This window comes from Mustela lutreola, chromosome 5, assembly GCF_030435805.1.
Source record: "Mustela lutreola isolate mMusLut2 chromosome 5, mMusLut2.pri, whole genome shotgun sequence".
Taxonomy (NCBI): domain Eukaryota; kingdom Metazoa; phylum Chordata; class Mammalia; order Carnivora; family Mustelidae; genus Mustela; species Mustela lutreola.
In genome coordinates, this window is record NC_081294.1 from 95028443 (window position 1) to 95045580 (window position 17138).

Consider the following 17138-nt stretch of genomic DNA (forward strand, 5'->3'; position numbering starts at 1 on the left):
AGGCGGCCCTGAGTTGCAAGTTGTATGTGGACCGTCTGTAACCGTCTTTTACGTGCCCTTGTCTAACGGTGTCTGCAAAGTAAGGCTCAATAAATATTAGTACCTGCGAAATGAGCGACTGAATGACAAGTTATAAACAACGACCGCATAGCTTTCACCTGCCTCCTTTCCTAGTTCAATCAGAACTTAAACGTTTTCTAATTTTTTTTTCTTTTCTTTTCTTTTTTAATTTTTTTTCCCTTTTTTAATTAGGACGTTGGCCAACGTTTTCAATAGTTGGGGCGGGGCAGCGGCCTGCATGTGATCACGACGCGCTACGGTTTGGTCAAGCATTCATCTGTGATGCCGGAGAGTCCTTCCTCCTTCCCAACCCCGCACCAGCAGGCCAGCCCTCTGGGTTCCCCAGTTCTACCTAGATTTAAGAACGGAAAGATCCGAGTCTCCTACATTTTTAGGAGTACTGAAATTTGATTTATTCGAAGCAGGGGAAGAAAATCGATAAATATCCTAGCGAGAAGACTAACAGGAGCTACAGACGGCTGGAAGACTCGGGAGCCCCAGGCTACAGCCTCCACTAACCCGCCGGGTTGCCGGAGCGACGCTTCCGGCCGGCGCGCGCAGCCCTGGGAGCAGGGGAGTTGTGGAATGGGCGGCTAGACCTGCCCGCCGCCGTGAATTCGCCAGCGGGAGCGCGCTCGCGGCCGCGCGTTCTTCGCTTTCCCGGTTCCGTCGCTGACGCGTCGTAGACGTTGGAGAGCGGAGGACAGCAGCAGCGGGTCGGGATGAACAGCGGCGGCGGCTTCGGTTTGGCTTTAGGCTTCGGCCTTACCCCTACGGCGGTGATTCAGGTGACCAATCTGTCGTCGGCGGTGACCAGTGAGCAGATGCGGACGCTTTTTTCCTTCCTAGGAGAAATCGAAGAGCTGCGGCTTTACCCCCCAGAGTAAGTGCTCGAGCTCGGCTGGGGGAGGGGCGCGGGCGCCATAGAGACCTCGGGCACTGAGGCGTTGGGGAGAGCGCGGGCGGGGGCGCGCGGTGCCCGTCACGTGACTGCCCGGGCTTACCTTGGTGCCCATGTTTGATTAGGGCACCGGGCTCGGGGGAGGGGGCGGGCGGGTGGGAGCCGAGGTCCTGTCTCCTTGTTAGTTAGACTGGGGTTTAACTTATGCACCGAGCCTTTAGAGACAATTAGGGAAGTTTTTTTTTCGTGCGTCCTCGATTTGTGGTCTCGGTCGGCTCCTCGTATTCAGTGCCTCCCCCGTTTCCTTTTTCTTCCCGAACTTAAGATGGCCGCAGGTGGGCCCGGAATAGTCCTCATGGCTAACGCCTGTTAAGCGTTTTTGCAATGTGAAAATCGCAGAGACCGCGGCGGGGAAACTGTCCACTTGTTAGGGCCTTGGTGTCAGGCCGTTGTTACTGATTAGAAAGCCTGCGGCTCATGGCCGGTTGGAATTGAGGCTGTATTTGTTCCCCAGGGCGGTGTTCACAAATTTAGCATCTTCTTGGTTAATCTGACCGAGCCCATCCATGTTGTTAAAGATCATGTCTATTCGCCCTTTTGGCCGCGGATTAAAATTTCCGCTTTGAAGGTCACACTGTCCTAAGCCTTTCATAAAAAGAATTAGTCGGTGCAGGATTATCCCTGCTGGAAGCTTTGAAAGTCTGTCTCTATTTAAAAGCCTACATGTAGCTCTCGGCCACTTCTCAAGTACTGCATTTTGAAGTAAGATTTCCCTTGTATGGTACTAATCTGCTCAAAATTTGTAAGGGGTTTGGGGTTGTTCACATTATTACACGCACTTTTTTGGTTGTTGTTTTGTTTTTTGTTAAAGTAGAGTTTAGAATCTTAAAATCCTCAGCCTTTTTTCGTTGTGTCAAAATTCTTTGAAGGGAGGGCTAGCAGTTGCCCAGGATTTCACCCCCCCCCAAATGTATTTGACTTTTTCGTTTATTTCATAATGATGCATGTAGACCGCTTTTTCTTTCGGTTTCTGTCTGTAAGTATATCGCATTGCCACAGCATAGATACTGGTAAAGTTTGGTATTTGGATTTTTAAATTTTTTTGAAGTTTTTTCCCTCTCCTTTTTGTTTTGAAATATGTAATGTATACAGAATAGTTGAAAAGAATAACACCCACGTTTCCTTCACCTATATTCCTTTCTTGCCAGTTGAGCTCTGTCTCCCTAGCTATCTATACCCTCTACACTTAAACTCCCTCTTTCTTCCCATCCTTTTCAAAGTAGTTGCAGACACCAGGACTGTTAAGTATGTATCTCTTCAGAACAGGTACATTGTTCTACATTACCATAATACTGTTAACATGTTTAAGAAATTTAACATTGATAATGTATAACAAGTAGTTCATGTTTAAATTTTCCCAATTATTATAATCATGTGTTTTTTCTTTTTCTTTTTTTCATCCAAAATATAATCAGAAACCACATATTTTATTTGGTTGTTAATCTCCTTTAATCCAGAACAGTCCCCTGTCACCTTTTTAAAAAATCTTTCATGACATTGACAATTTGTCTCATAGTTTATTTTGTAAAATGATTCTTAATCTGGGTTTATATAGATTGTTTCTACATGATTAGATTCAGATAATACTTTTTTGTCAAGAATACTTTTTAAGTACGTGCATATACGTATTGATCAGCAATGGCATTTATAGTTTGAATATCTTTTGCAAATGCTTTCTGCTGTCTCTTCATTTCAGCATTCAGAACTTTTTTTAATATTGAGAAGTGTTTGGAAGAATGCTGTACCCTTAAGAATTGGAATCAAACAGCAAAATATTTTGTATATGAATCTTTGTAAACTAACCTTGTTTTCAAGGTTGTGGTAATAATGTGTCTCATAGGTAGAAATATATTACATAATATTATTCAGTGCCAACATAATATCACTTTCATAGTTAAAACCAGGGTATGGGTGGCAATATACTGACTGTCATTATCTGACACTTTGTAATGGGCTGTTTTTTTTGAAATCAGATATTACTTAGAGTTTATAAGTCAAAGAGAATAAAAAGTTAGTGTGTCACAAACTATAATAAGTTTTGCAAAATTGTAACATAAACATAGCACATATGGGTCCTGCAAAATTCTTTTTTTTTTTTTTTTTGGGGGGGGTCCTGCAAAATTCTTAATCAGTTTTTCCTTAAATGTAGTCCCTTATTACTGTTTTTCAAAAATATGACATGCTTTACTAACAGTGTGTTTTCTTCTCTATAATGAAGTTGTTGTAACCTGTTTTTTTGTTTGTTTGTTTTAAAGATTTATTTATTTGACAGAGAGAGATCACAAGTAGGCAGAGAGGCAGGCAGAGAGAGAGAGGAGGAAGCAGGCTCCCCGCCGAGCAGACAACCCCATGCGGGGCTCGATCCCAGGACCCTGAGATCATGACCTGAGCCGAAGGCAGAGGCTTCAACCCACTGAGCCACCCAGGCGCCCCTGTAACCTGGTTTTTATGTTAAAGATGTATTTGCAAATTTGAGCTGAAATGGATAACAGTACAATGGTAGTAGTTGTATTGAGGACAGATAACTGTTTGCAGTGTCTTGAAAACAGTACTTTATGATTTTTTTTTAATTTTAAAAAAGATTTAATTTATTTGACAGAGAGAGATAACAGGCAGAGAGGCAGGCAGAGAGACGGGGGGAAGCAGGTTCAATGCTGAGCAGAGAGCCTGATGTGGGGCTCCATTTCAGGACCCTGAGATCATGACCTGAGCCGAAGGCAGAGGCTTCACCCACTGAGCCACCCAGGTGCCCCAGTACTTTATGATTAATGTTTGGAAGCTGAGTAGAATTTCATTTGTTTTGAATTTGGAAATAGAGTTCTTTAAAAGAATGTGAAAACAGTTTCTCTTTAAGATTTTAAGAATTCCTTTGCTAATATGAAAATTCAGATTTTAAATTTAACTCTTTTGGAATGAGGGTGTGATTCAGTTTCTTCGTTTTTAAATATTGGTAATTAGTGTGAACATCCATTATACATGTTAAAAATTCTTCTTATTTTGTGCTATTGGGATGATAAATACCCAGAATTTTTGCTTTCACTTGTGGCACGACAAATGAATACCATACGTGAGAACCTTTTTATAGCAGTAAGAAACTTTTTTGTAGTTTTTTAGTCATTTCTTTTTTTAGGTGTACTCTACAGACAGAAAAGTCTTGATGAATTTCCACAAAGTGAACACACCTGTGTAATTAGCACCAACATCAGGTTTGTGTGTGTCCCAGCGTTGTCCCAGTGTCCTTTTTCAAGTGACTAAACCCCAAAGGGTAATCCTATCCTGATTTCTAACACCATTTCTCACATTAACACCTGGATTTTTTTTTGCTTGCTGGTTTTCATTTCTCTGGTCTTCAAAGGATTAATAAGGAAGAATCTTTCAACTACTTATTTACTTAGTTAAAAAAATTAATAGGACCAGTATAATCATTTTACGAGAAATAGAGAAAAAGAAACACCACTTAACAATTCTCTCTCCATTTCCATAGATTTCCTGCAGTCCTTTTTATATGTGCTTATTTTAATGTAGCATAATCAAAGGATTTATACACTTATGGTGAACTTTTTTCATTCAGCATATAATTATTTTTTCATATTGCTGTGTCTTATAGTAATAACATTTTAAAGGCTGTAATTATGTCATAAGTGTGTTTTTCAAATTCTGTCATTGCCTATATTAGTTCTTTTGGTGTTTTAAGTCAGTTGGTTTTAGCTGGAAACATTTGAAAATGTGTCTTTCTGATTTTCTGCACTGATGGGAGCACCTTCTGGCATTTGGTGGGCAAGGATCAGTAATTCATAAGAAAATCTTAACATAAGGCAAAATTACCATCCAAAGTACACTAGAATTCTTCTGAGAAACCCTGTTATAAATTGTGTGTCAGTTAATATTTTTATATGTGAGTCTATGTACTTTGTCCATGCTTTGGATTATATCTTTTTTGATAGATCCTACAATAAAAAACTGGATATATTAGTACCGCTTGACTTTTTTTTAAAAAGATAGTACTGTGCTATCACTGTGTTTAATGAAAAACAAAATAACCAGTTAGGGCCTAGGAAATTTAACTGATGCTCAAAAAAAAATTTCTGCGGTAAACTCCTAGTCAGAAATTCTGATCTTTTTGAAAAACGGTTGTATACCGTTTTATATTTGAAAAAAGAAACAAGGGACCCCTGGGTGGCTCAGTTGGTTAAGCAGCTGCCTCTGGCTCTGGTCATGATCCCGGCGTCCTGGGATCGAGTCCCGCATCGGGCTCCTTGCTCAGCAGGGAGCCTGCTTCTCCCTCTGCCTCTCTGCCTCTCTGCCTGCCTGTGCTCGCTCTCTCCCTCTCTCTCTCTGATAAATAAATAAAATTAAAAAAAAAAAAAGAAAAAAGAAACAAAATTTGATTCAACTAATGAGGTAGAGGTAAAATTTGCTATATTTGGCTACTGCTACTTTCCTTAGAAGCATTTGGAATATGTAACACTCTTTTAAAAATGAAGATCTAGGTCAAAATTGCACTTAAAATTGATAATTTTATTTAATTTAAAAAAGTAAATCTATTTAAAAGTTAGATGTATTAGAACAAAAGCTGTAAATATAAAATTTGGGAACAGTGATTTATAAATAAAAATACATTTGTTGGGGCGCGTGGGCTGCTCTGTGGATTAAGCCTCTGCCTCAGCTCAGGTCATGATCTGGGAGTCCTGGGATCTGCCTCCCATCCGGCTCTCTGCTCAGCAGGGAGTCTCCCCCCTCCCACTTGTGACCTCTGTCAGTCAAATAAATAAATAAATTCTTTAAAAAAATACATTCGTTGAGAAATTCATCTTCTGTATTTAGGCTTGACACTGTGTTGTATTTTAGATGTAATGTTCAAAATAAAAGTGTTAAATGTAAGTTGATCTCTATTCTGTATTTTAAGAAAGGTAATTGGAGATGAAGATAAAGAAAATTTGTCAAAACAGTGGTGTAGCTCTGTCTAGTGTCCATACTCCTATTATGATGTTTGGTCTGCACCGATCAGTCTTGTCAGCCAGTCCTGGGCTTCTCAAATCTTGATAGTCTATTATAACATGAAGTTGCTTTACCATCCAGTCTCACATTTCCTTTTCCTCTGGTTGTTTTTAAATTTGAAATGGTGTGGGTTTTAAGTAGGAGTATTGGAAAAAGTGTTTTTAATTTTCCACAGTGATTACTTAGGTTTCCATTCTTACACAGAAGGATCTATTTAGGGAACGTAGTTTCAATGGTGGTTTGTTTAGGCTCTTGTAGATTTCAGTGCTTAAAGAGAGTATTTGTATTTGCGAGGGCTTTTTTTTTTCTTTTTTTTTAAGATTTTATTTATTTATTTGACAGGCAGAGAGGCAGGCAGAGAGAGAGGAAGGGAAGCAGGCTCCCTGCTGAGCTCTCTCCCTGAGCAGAGCCTGATGTGGGGCCTCTATCCCAGGACCCTGGGATCATGACCTGAGCCAAAGGCCAAGGCAGAGGCGTTAACCCACTAAACCACCCAGGCACCCCTTGCTAGGGCTTTAGTAGCTGATTGTAATTATAGGTTTTTTTTTGGGGGGGAAGGGGGCTGGTTTCAAAAGGCAAACAGCGCTACCCAGTCTACCTCAAGAAGAGATAAAATTATTAAAAAGGTGGATATTTTCCTAAATTGAAATAAAGACTGTAGTACAGGTAGGCCTCATGGGAGTTGGGACTGGGAACCAGGAAGATAATCACCATCCAAGGCAACTGTCTGCTTCTTCTCAGAGGCTTTATTGTCTGCTAGTTTGTTTCCGTGTATCTGCTCTATATTCTTTGCAGACTTATTGTACTATTTTGGCATCTGGCCCAAGCCTTGAGTCTAAGTGACTTTTCAGCCCGAGAGAGAATCTTGTTTTAAGTTGATTCGATCAAGCCACCCAAATTATAGGTTGTTGGTTAGTCAGTAAAATGGACCCTTGTGTCATGTGCCAAATCAGTTGTGCTAGAAGCTTCTAAAATCTGTTGAGAGTTTCACCTAAGAAAACTGGTAAGGCTGTGCTAAAAGTGTATAAAAGAATGTAGCACATAGAGGAGAGGTGCTTACTCACTTTGAGACTTTAAAGTAGCTTTCCAGAAGACTTGGAAACTTGAGTCTTGGAGAAAAGTGGAATTAACACTCAAAAAGGGAGGTAGGATATTCTAGGCAAATGGAACAACATGTACAAAGATGGCCCAGATACTCAGATTATGTTGTAGAAACCACAAGAATTTCTAATGCCTGGACTTTGGAGAGCATTTAGATGGTAAAACAAGAACAGAAGGGGTGTCTTTAAGGAAATTTAAGCAGTGGAGTGACATGACATAATTTATAGTTTTGAAGGATCACTCTGGCAACTTTTTTGAAAGACCATTATTAAGGAGTTTGGATTTGGAGTCACTGTGATTGGTTAGGAGCCATTGTAATAATCTGGGTGAGAAATAATGAGGGTCTGAATTAAGGTTCTTATAGTAAGGATGATAAAATAATTAATGTGACAAATATTTGGGATGCAGTCTTCACAGGATTTAATGACCAATTGAATGAAAAGGGAAGGGTCAAAGATCAAAATACCCTTGCATCTTAGTAGTTTTTGTAGAAACATTATTTCTTATGCTAAGCTCGTGAAGTAGGGAACTCTACTCATTGTGGTCATTGACTTTAGGATGAAGCAGATGTAGTGGCCACCCATCTCTTAAATGGTGGCTGGTCACTGTGGCAGAGGAAGAGAACCAAGCAGTGACCCTGAAAGCTCCTGAATGTCAATTCTGCTCATATTTAATTGGCCAAAACCAGTTCCTTGGGCACACCTGACTTCAAGGAACAACGAAATGGAATTTTACCATGTAGCCAGAAGAGATTTGGAAGTCTGTAGTGAGTGGTAGTAATGATGGTTATGTTTAATTACTCCTAGATTTGTGACTTGAGTAATGCGGTGGCATTTTTAACTGAGAGGTAAAGTCTAAGACAAAGACCAGGTTTAGTGAGGAAGAAGAATGATGAATTTTAGATTTAGTAACTTTTTGGGGGTGGGGCCTGTGACCATCAAGGTGTAATATTCCAGCAGACACTTGGATCTGGGAGTCTAAAGCTCAAGAGAGGCCTAAATTGGAGATTTGGTAATGTAAAGGTGAGTTAATAAGTGTGGATACGACTGTTTCTACCCAGTGACAAATTCATAAAGTGCTTGACTCACTTTTTGTGTGTGTGGGGAGGTGTGGAGTAGGCATCGTTGGAGTGGGCCTCTTGAAGCCTGAATTGGATAGCCTTAGGCAGAAATGAATTGAGTTGTGTTGGGTGAGAAAGAGGTAGTTTCATTTTGTCATCTTTTATTAGCCTGACTAGTTATGTTAATAATAACGTAAATAGTTTCAAGTTCTAAGTGCTAATATGTTTTATTATCACAGTATTTGGGTAATGGCATAAACCTGTATGTTTAACCATTATCAAGGTGGATTTGTTGCCTTATGTGAAAGATTTTTTATTTTTAAAATGGCTCATATTTGGAATTGCCAATTAAGTAGTACATTAAAATGCTTAAAAAAAAATTTTTTTTTTTTAATAGAGAGGGAGGGAGAAGATCTTAAGCAGGCTTCAAAGCTAGTGCCGAGCCTGACCTGGGGCTCCATTTCACAACCCTGAAATCATGACCAAATCAAGACAAATCAAGAGTCAGACACTTAACCGACTAAGCCACCCAGGCACCCCTATGCTTACGAAATTCTTTTTTTTTTTTTTTAAAGATTTTAATTATTTATTTGACAGAGAGAGAGATCCCAAGTAGGCATAGAGGCAGGCAGAGAGAGTGGGGGGGAAAGCAGGCTCCCTGCTGAGCAGAGTCCAGTGCGTGGGGCCGATCCCAGGACCCTAAGATCATGACCTGAGCCGAAGGCAGAGACTTTAACCTACTGAGCCACCCAGGTGCCCCTAAAATGCTTATAAAATTCTTGATTAGTTGAATGATGAAGATTGCATGAGATTATTAGATTTAGATAATTAAACTTTAAGTCCCACCTTTGCCATTTACTAGGGCTAGGATTATGGTCAACTTTTTTCTTGATCTGTTTTGTAAACTAGATTATTGTTACTGCACGAGGCAAAGATGATATTTTTCAGATGATCTCACTTCTTTCTTAGTGTGAACAAATTTTTTTTTTTTTTAGTGTGAAAAAATCTTAATGCTTTAAAGGAGTTGTATATGTCCTTTATTAGGTTTTTATTTAGTTTGAATGGGAGGTTTTTTCCTTGCTAAAGACAATTTTAGACTTTAATTGAAAATAATCTTGGACAGATTGATAAAATGATCATCGGTGAATATAGTATATCCTGCAGACTAACAAGATGGACTTCTATTATAAACTGCTTTTGTCTGCTGTGTGTTTTTTTTGTTTTGTTTTGTTTTGTTTTTGTTTGTTCTTTTTACTGTAGGGCTACTTAGGTTAAATTGAATCTCCTACGATTTAGAAGAGTATGTTCTTTTGCATATGAAATACATAATATTTTGTTTGTAAAATCTTTGGAAAATCACAATGCTGCCTAGCGTAAAGCAGTTTCTACTACATGTGAAAGACCTTAATTTTAATTCTGTGTTACCTATTTGCAGGACTCTGGTGAAGTTTTTAGTGATCTAAAACCTGGGGAGTTGCATTACGAAGGGTTGAAAGTGGTTACAGAATTTGGAATTGTGAGGATTGGGACTTTTATAAAGTGATTTTGCCTATTGATGATAGACTGGTTGAACATTTTTGGGTTAAATCTGCTGTTTTCACATTTTGGTATTTTTACACATAAGACGATAGGCCTTCCTAGATGCTGTCAACTTTTGCAGACAAATCACCATGAAAAGACTTAAGTTTTGCTTGGTACAGCCATTCTGGAAAATTGTATGGAGGTTTCTCAAGTTTCTCAAGAGATTAAAAATAGAACTGTCCAGGGGCACCTGGGTGGCTCAGTGGGTTAAAGCCTCTGCCTTCAGCTGGAGTCATGATCTTAGGGTTCTGGGATCGAGCCTGGCATTGGGCTGTCTGCTCAGCGGGGAGTCTGTTTACCACCCCCCTTTCTCTCTCTGCCTGTCTCTCTGCCTACTCGTGATCTCTGTCTGTCAAATAAATAAAAATCTTAAATTAAAAAAAAAAAAATAGACTGTCCTTCTACCCAGCAATTGCACTAGTAGGTATTTACCCAAAGAATACAAAAATACTAATTCAAATGGATACAGGCGCCCCGAAGCTTATAGCCAAAATATGGAAACAGCCCAAATGTCCATTGACTAGTGAATGGATGAAGAAGATGGGTATATATACAATGGAATATTACTCAGTTATTAAAAAAAAATGAAATCTTACCATTATTGATGGCATGGAGTTAGAGAGTATCATACTATGCAAAGTAAGTCAGAGAAAGACAAATATCGTATGACATCACTGGAATTTAAGAAAAAGAACAAATGAGCAAAGAAAGGTAGAGAGAAAGAGGAAGGCAAACCAAGAAACAGACTCTTAACTATAGGGAATAAACTGATGGTAACTATATTAACTCATTGGAATTTAAATAAGAACTTGATAATATAAAACTTTATGTGTTTTAATGATCTTTAGCAATAAAAATTCTTGATTATGTAAGATTATATGAAAATATAAGAGAAATTTCAGATGAAAATGACAAAACCAACCAAATGTTTATTAGTCCAATTGTTTTTCTTTTTATCTTGCAGCAACGCTCCTCTTGCTTTTTCTTCCAAAGTATGTTATGTTAAGTTTCGTGACCCATCAAGTGTTGGCGTGGCCCAGCATCTAACTAACACGGTTTTTATTGACAGAGCTCTGATAGTTGTACCCTGTGCAGAAGGTTGGTATCTCATGTGTTTTTTTCTATTTTAATCTCTGTCCTGTGTGTTACTACCTTTGGTTATCCTAGAAATTGGTAGGTAGATAGTACATTGTTGTGTGTGTGGGGGTGTGTGTGTGTGTGTGTGTGTGTGTAAGAATGAAATTTGGAGAAGGAAAGGATTTTTACCTAATAATAAAATATATTATAATTGTTAACTTATTACTTATGTAGGCTTGAGATTTAATAGCCAAACATTTTAAAAAATCATGAGTTCTGATTTGCTTTGGCTTTCTGTAGTCAATTTGCGAGTTGTAAAGAAAGCTTTCTGAAATGAAAATATTAAATTGGTAGGGGAAATTATTTTAAATGTATAAATAAGTGAGCATTTGTCTCTCTATATACAGTATTAATGATATCACATAAATAAAAACTGCATTTTGCCAAATTGGGGTTAAGTGGTATTATGTATATAAGAAAAATACTCATAATTTAATCTCTAAAGTATCCTCTTAAGGTAATTCACCTTCTCATTTAGACCATTATTGCATATTTATTGTGATTGCTATGCAACTGGAATTTATTTTTTTCTTTCAATGGCTTGCTTTTCTTTGGGGGTGGGATGGGTAATTGAAGAAAAATCATGGAAAGTAATTTTCTGAAGCTTCCGTTAAGGAAATATTGTTGAAGATGGGAACAAGGCCAAAAGCCTTATAGTCTATTAAATAAATTCAAGGCTTAACCTGCTTTAAGAACTAATTATTACTAATACTTAATTTTTAGTTATTTTTATTTACAGAGCCATTCACATATAATAGGCTGTGCTGAATTTGACAGTTCTGGTGTGTAGTTGACTTTTATTTAGAATACACTGGTATGTGTACATAGATTTTAGAACAGATTATTATAATTTAAATGTCCTTAAAATATGTTTTCCCTGGTGGATAGTGGTAACTGTTTTACAACATAAAAAATATAACTGAAACAATTTAAGGAGCTTTAGTATATAATGTTTTAAAGCCTCTGTTAGAAACCAGGCTAATATTAAAATAACTTGATATATGGTACACAGTGCTACACTTTCAAAATTTGATGCTTATTTCAGAATGCCTATTCTGGGATGTCAGAAACATTACAGTAGAACAGTAGATACAGTAGAAACCATTTGTTTGGTTTTGAAGTCCCAGAATAGGACATTCTAGATTTTTTTTTTCCCCAGATGAATTTGAAAGTGTTTTTCCCATGCCTGGGTGTTAGAATGGAGTAGGTAGAATAAAAATGGATTAAAGTTAACTATTCGCTGAATCTGTCCTTACCTATTGTTCCGTAAGGGGACAGTCAGCCCAGAATTGGAGAGCAAGGTGAGAAAAGAGCTGGTAAATGGTTTAGTTCTGCATACCAAGTTCATAGCAGTTTCACACCAAGTGAACTACATGGGAAAAAAGAAATCAGAAGGTTTATTAAATGGGAATATTAATCCTGTCACAAAACTATGCCACCAGCCGTATAAGCTCATTACTAAATTGGAAGGAAGAATTTTTATCAGTGTTGCTTTGTTGGAACCTGGCTACATTTCCATAGAATTTTTCATAGGTTTGAGAAGCCCAAGCCATGATTTGTCATTAAGTGTTATGGACATGTAGAGGTTCTCTTTTTTGTCTGTTTTATTCAATAGAGCTTAGTAAATACACATTTATTATCATAGCTCTTGAATATTTTTAATATTGACATTTTAAGAGGTTCTCTAGTTTTGAACATGAAAGTTTAAGCACATATTTAATTTTAGTTTAGTTGTAAGTATTTTAGGACACTGATAAAATAATTGGTATTGGAGAAACATTGAGATACATAATTTTCTTTAATTTAACTAAATACCACTGAATAACCTTATAGAATCTGAGGAATTTTATAGTGAGCTGTTGAAGATATGATTATGCACTGCAAGCAAGGTAATAATGTGTTATTATACTGAACAAGATAGCAAAGTGAGTTTGAAAAAAAACAAAGGAAAGAGTTCCAGTGGAGTAAGTTTTGTTAGAGGAGATGGGGTGCTGTAAGCATTCTTCTATTTACTTCACTGATGCATTCTTTCTTTGATATTATAGAAACAGCATTATGAAAGAAATGAGAAAACCATAGAAACAGTTTTAAGTTTTTTCATTTTCTTTCAATTTGCTGTTTTTCTGTAATGCAGTTTTGTAACAAGACCCAAAGCTGTATAAAGTGATGTTTGATGTGTAAAAGTTTTATACATATTGAGTATTAGCTATTGTTAATAAAACATGCCATTTCAAAATAAAATATGCTCTCATTATACTTGTCCAGATATGACCTCTTTTTGTTGTTGCGTGCATCTCAGATTTCTTTTTTGTAAATGTTAACACTTAGAAAAAGATAAGGTCAAACATAACAAGGGTGTCAAGCCTAATCATCAGTCGTAACTTTATGTCCACATTTTCTGGTAGATGGATTTTGACTATTAATTTGGTTTTGTATGTTTTCTCTATGTGATATTTGTGCATTATTAGATGACTAGACTGGCCAAGGCAGACCTGTTACACTTGCCTGAGTTAGGCATTGTTTGCCATGCCACTAAACCTGCCGTCAAGTGAAACCTTCATTGGGGAAATGAGATCGGAGTCTGAACCGCAGAAGATGGACGCCCTGTCTCTGTTTTTTATTGTTTTACTTTAATTTCATTTCTTTTTCTTTATTTTGTCCCTTTTTTTGTTTTTGTTTTTGTTTTTGTTTTGTTAAATCTCTTTCACTTATAACTTGTGAGCTGGTTTTCCAGTTCTTTGTAAATGGTATTCCATTAAGGGTTCATAACATTGCTTTGCAGATTATATTGGGAGATGATTAGCAGAGCTCAATCTTAGAATGAAATAAGTTTTCATAGTAAACTAGGATACAGTGTTTTGAAGCTCAGTGTGAGTCTTAATTGGTGTTTATAGACTGCACAGTACATTTTGTTCTGGAAACACTGAAACACTAATAGAATCTTAGGAACATTTTCTGACCTCATGGCAGCATTTTTTGAATTTTTCTCCCAAATCTTCATCTTTCATAAAAACCAACTGATAGCTTCTAATTTTCATCCTTCCCCCTTCTCTAGAATTTTAGGCATACAAAACCCTCAAGGAGAATAAGTAAATTTCTTAGAACAATCTAGGGGTAGAGGACAAGCAGAGACATTTACTTTTTTGAGTTATTAAAGGAAAGAACTAATTTCCTTGACTTACAAAGACTTGCTTGCCTGTGTGGGGAATGGATATTTGAGAAACTTGTTGAAAACTTACTTGGTGTGTGTATTTCTCTGCTTGAATTTTTTGAAAAAATTTCAGGTGTTACTAGCTTCTAAATGGATTCTGAGATGAGGGCTAGCACTTTAATTTTAATACTCTGAGATATTTTTTTTTTTTCTCAGTTGTCTTTGAGAAGTATAGTTTGGGAAAAATGCTTAAATGCTTGTTTTATATTTTTGTATATACTCTGGTAGTATATGGAGGGTAAATTTGATAGAATTCTATCTTGGGAGTTAAGCAACAGAACTTTTTTCTTAAAGTATCTTTAATGGTCATTAGGATAAGAAAAAGTGTGCTTATAGTTAGACTTAATATTTCTAACAGTTTATTACTACTGTGAGAGGCAGTGAGAGTCAGATGACTTACTGATATTTTTTTTAAGCCAAAAGTGAAAATATAATATTAAGTACTCATCTTTTGGCCTGTGTTGAATACTTTTTATTTTGTGTAGGCTTTCTATACTGTCTTCTGTGAGAAGTTTTGCTTATTTAATTGACAAATAATCTTAAATTGAGGGCATTAATGAATTGAAACTCTTTGTTTTTTGGATGCATAAATTAGGGTGACAGAGCACAAGGTTTACACTACAGGACCTCAGTCAATTTATGAAGATGTTTTCAGGTTTTATACGCATTAAAAATAACACCTATTTATAACAGATAAAATGGGTCTGGTAGCAATTTAAATAGCTTAGTATATATAGGTGGGTATACAGATACGTATATTAATACCAATAACTAATAAATATAAAATAAATTACTGTTATTTAATGTCTTCAGTAAGGCCTACCTACCTTTTATTTATGCGTGTTAAAAAAATCTGTGTGTGTGCAGAATTTACACTGAAATTATAAAGTAACTGTTTTTGAAATTAGTCAATTAATATAGATTTAGATGTTGCAAAATTTAGGAAAAAGACCTTTGTTAAAACTAATCATATGTAATTCTTCTGTTCCTATAAGTAAGGTATAATTATTATTTGAAGCAAAATTTAAAAGCTGTCTTGAATTTCATCCACGTTTAGAGGTATATTCAGATAATACTGTTTAGAGATTTATCCCTCCACATCTGGTTGTTTTAAGTAGAATTATTACTTCTAAAATCCAGCGTGGTGCTTTTGAAAACTTACTCTATATGCTATTTTTAATTTAGTGTGATTTTGTACACTGTGTTTTAAATTATTTTTGAGGACTCCATAACAGAAATGTATAGCCAACTACCACATAACTATTAAGTAGTTCTTTTAAAATAGATATATGTAGACAACTTTTTAAGAAATAATTTTAACAGGGGCAGTAAGAGGACACAAAGGGAAAATGTGTGAAAGTTGCAGTTCATATCAAAGTTAATTGATTAGAGTTCAGTAATTAAATATGGCAAATTGATGAACTTTTAGAGTAAAATTTTCAATTTTTAGTCATAGGGATTTTTTCTTTCTAGTGTCTAAGGTTATTTTAGTGTTACTGTCATTATTTTTATTAGGCAATTTAGATGTTTATAAGCAAGACATTTAGGCATTAACCACCCCTCTTCAGATAAGTATACATAAATTGGCTCTAAAAATCAGGACTTTAAGAAGTTTCCTGAGACAAGGGAACTTCTGTTAGTGATTTTCAAAAATTTTAGTAGTTTTCCAAGGCATGTTCTTTGGAATTGGATTTTTAAGCGTCTCTGACCTAGTTGGTGAGATGTCTTTTTTTAACTGGATGGGCGTAAACTTCCTTTTAAATTGAAGCTGATTACATGGAGTAGGCTTTTGTTTTTTACTGTCTACTTGAAATTTAATGGAATTTATTGGAAGGTTATCAAAACTGTGCACCAGTAGGTAGTTTAGTAAGCAGGATAGGGGCACTCATTAAGGAACAAATTTCAATTCGCACATATTTGTTTTTTCTTTTTCTTTTTTTTGACTAATTTGGTTATTTGCCATTTCTGGGGATTAAACTTTAAAAAATGTTCTTCTTTTCTGTATCTGATGTTCTGTGTGCTATTAGTGATGCAGCCAACACGAACGGTTGTCATGTGTAACACAACTTTCGATCACCGCGAAAACACCGTCCTGGGAAAGCGTCCATGCTTGATATCGTTTGGTTCATGAACATTAAGTTTCCAGTACAGGTGACCCATAGCTCAAAGTGTTAAATAATTGTCTACATTATTCAATTTTTAAAATAATATTCCATTAATGAGATTGTTAGTCTTTGAAGTTTTGCTCACTTTTATTTTTCCTAGTAGAGCAGGATAAAAGGAAAGACTTAAGTTCTTATTTATTTCTTTGTACAGATCTGATAGATAGATTCATTTATTATTATTATTTTTTAAGTGCAAGGGTAATTGTAAAATCATAGTGTAAAGTTTGTGTGGTGTTTCTGCTTTCCATAATGTTTGGAACTTGCCTCTGCAGGTAAAATTCCAGAGGAATCCAAAGCCCTCTCTTTATTGGCTCCTGCTCCAACCATGACAAGTTTAATGCCTGGTGCAGGCTTGCTTCCCATACCGACCCCAAATCCCTTGACCACAGTAAGTATTCCACACCCTCTTCTGAAAGAGATTTATGTTGAGTTGTGTAATCATGTGAATAAAGAGCTTAGAAAATTATTTGTTTTGAATCTTTTTTCCTTCTTTTTAATTGAAAAGGATTCAAAATGTCTACTAACCCCACCCCCACCCCCCACACCGCCACGTTATCACTGACTTAAACTGACTTTTGGAAATACTTCTGAAGTAATAGGGCATTCATTTAAATTTGAGAACTAAAATAGATTATTCATTAGAGAATCAGTTATTGAAGCCCAGCATTTTAGATTGCATGGGGAATTGGAAAATCTAGGTAATAACTCTATTTCCCAGTTCAAGAGGACTAAATCTATTGAAGTAAAATAAAATAAAATGAATCACAGCTTTGTAAGAGAAGAAAAATATCTCAGAGAAACATTTGTCTAATACTGAAAAAATGTAACAAGGTAAAAACATGGTAAAATTATGTTTTCATTAAC

General features: G+C 36.4%; 1 protein-coding gene across 3 annotated transcripts in view; it reads left to right on the forward strand.

Annotated features, from left to right (window-relative positions):
• Window positions 1-335: 335 nt before the first annotated feature.
• Window positions 336-17138, forward strand: part of SREK1 (splicing regulatory glutamic acid and lysine rich protein 1) — a 45036-nt gene continuing 28233 nt past the window's right edge. The window contains exons 1-3 of one of the 3 annotated variants that reach the window (XM_059175133.1): window positions 336-943; window positions 10726-10859; window positions 16547-16662. In XM_059175133.1, coding sequence (XP_059031116.1) covers window positions 783-943; window positions 10726-10859; window positions 16547-16662 — 411 coding nt within the window. In that variant the 5' untranslated portion in view covers window positions 336-782. The other 2 variants (XM_059175132.1, XM_059175134.1) reach the window with 2 other exon arrangements.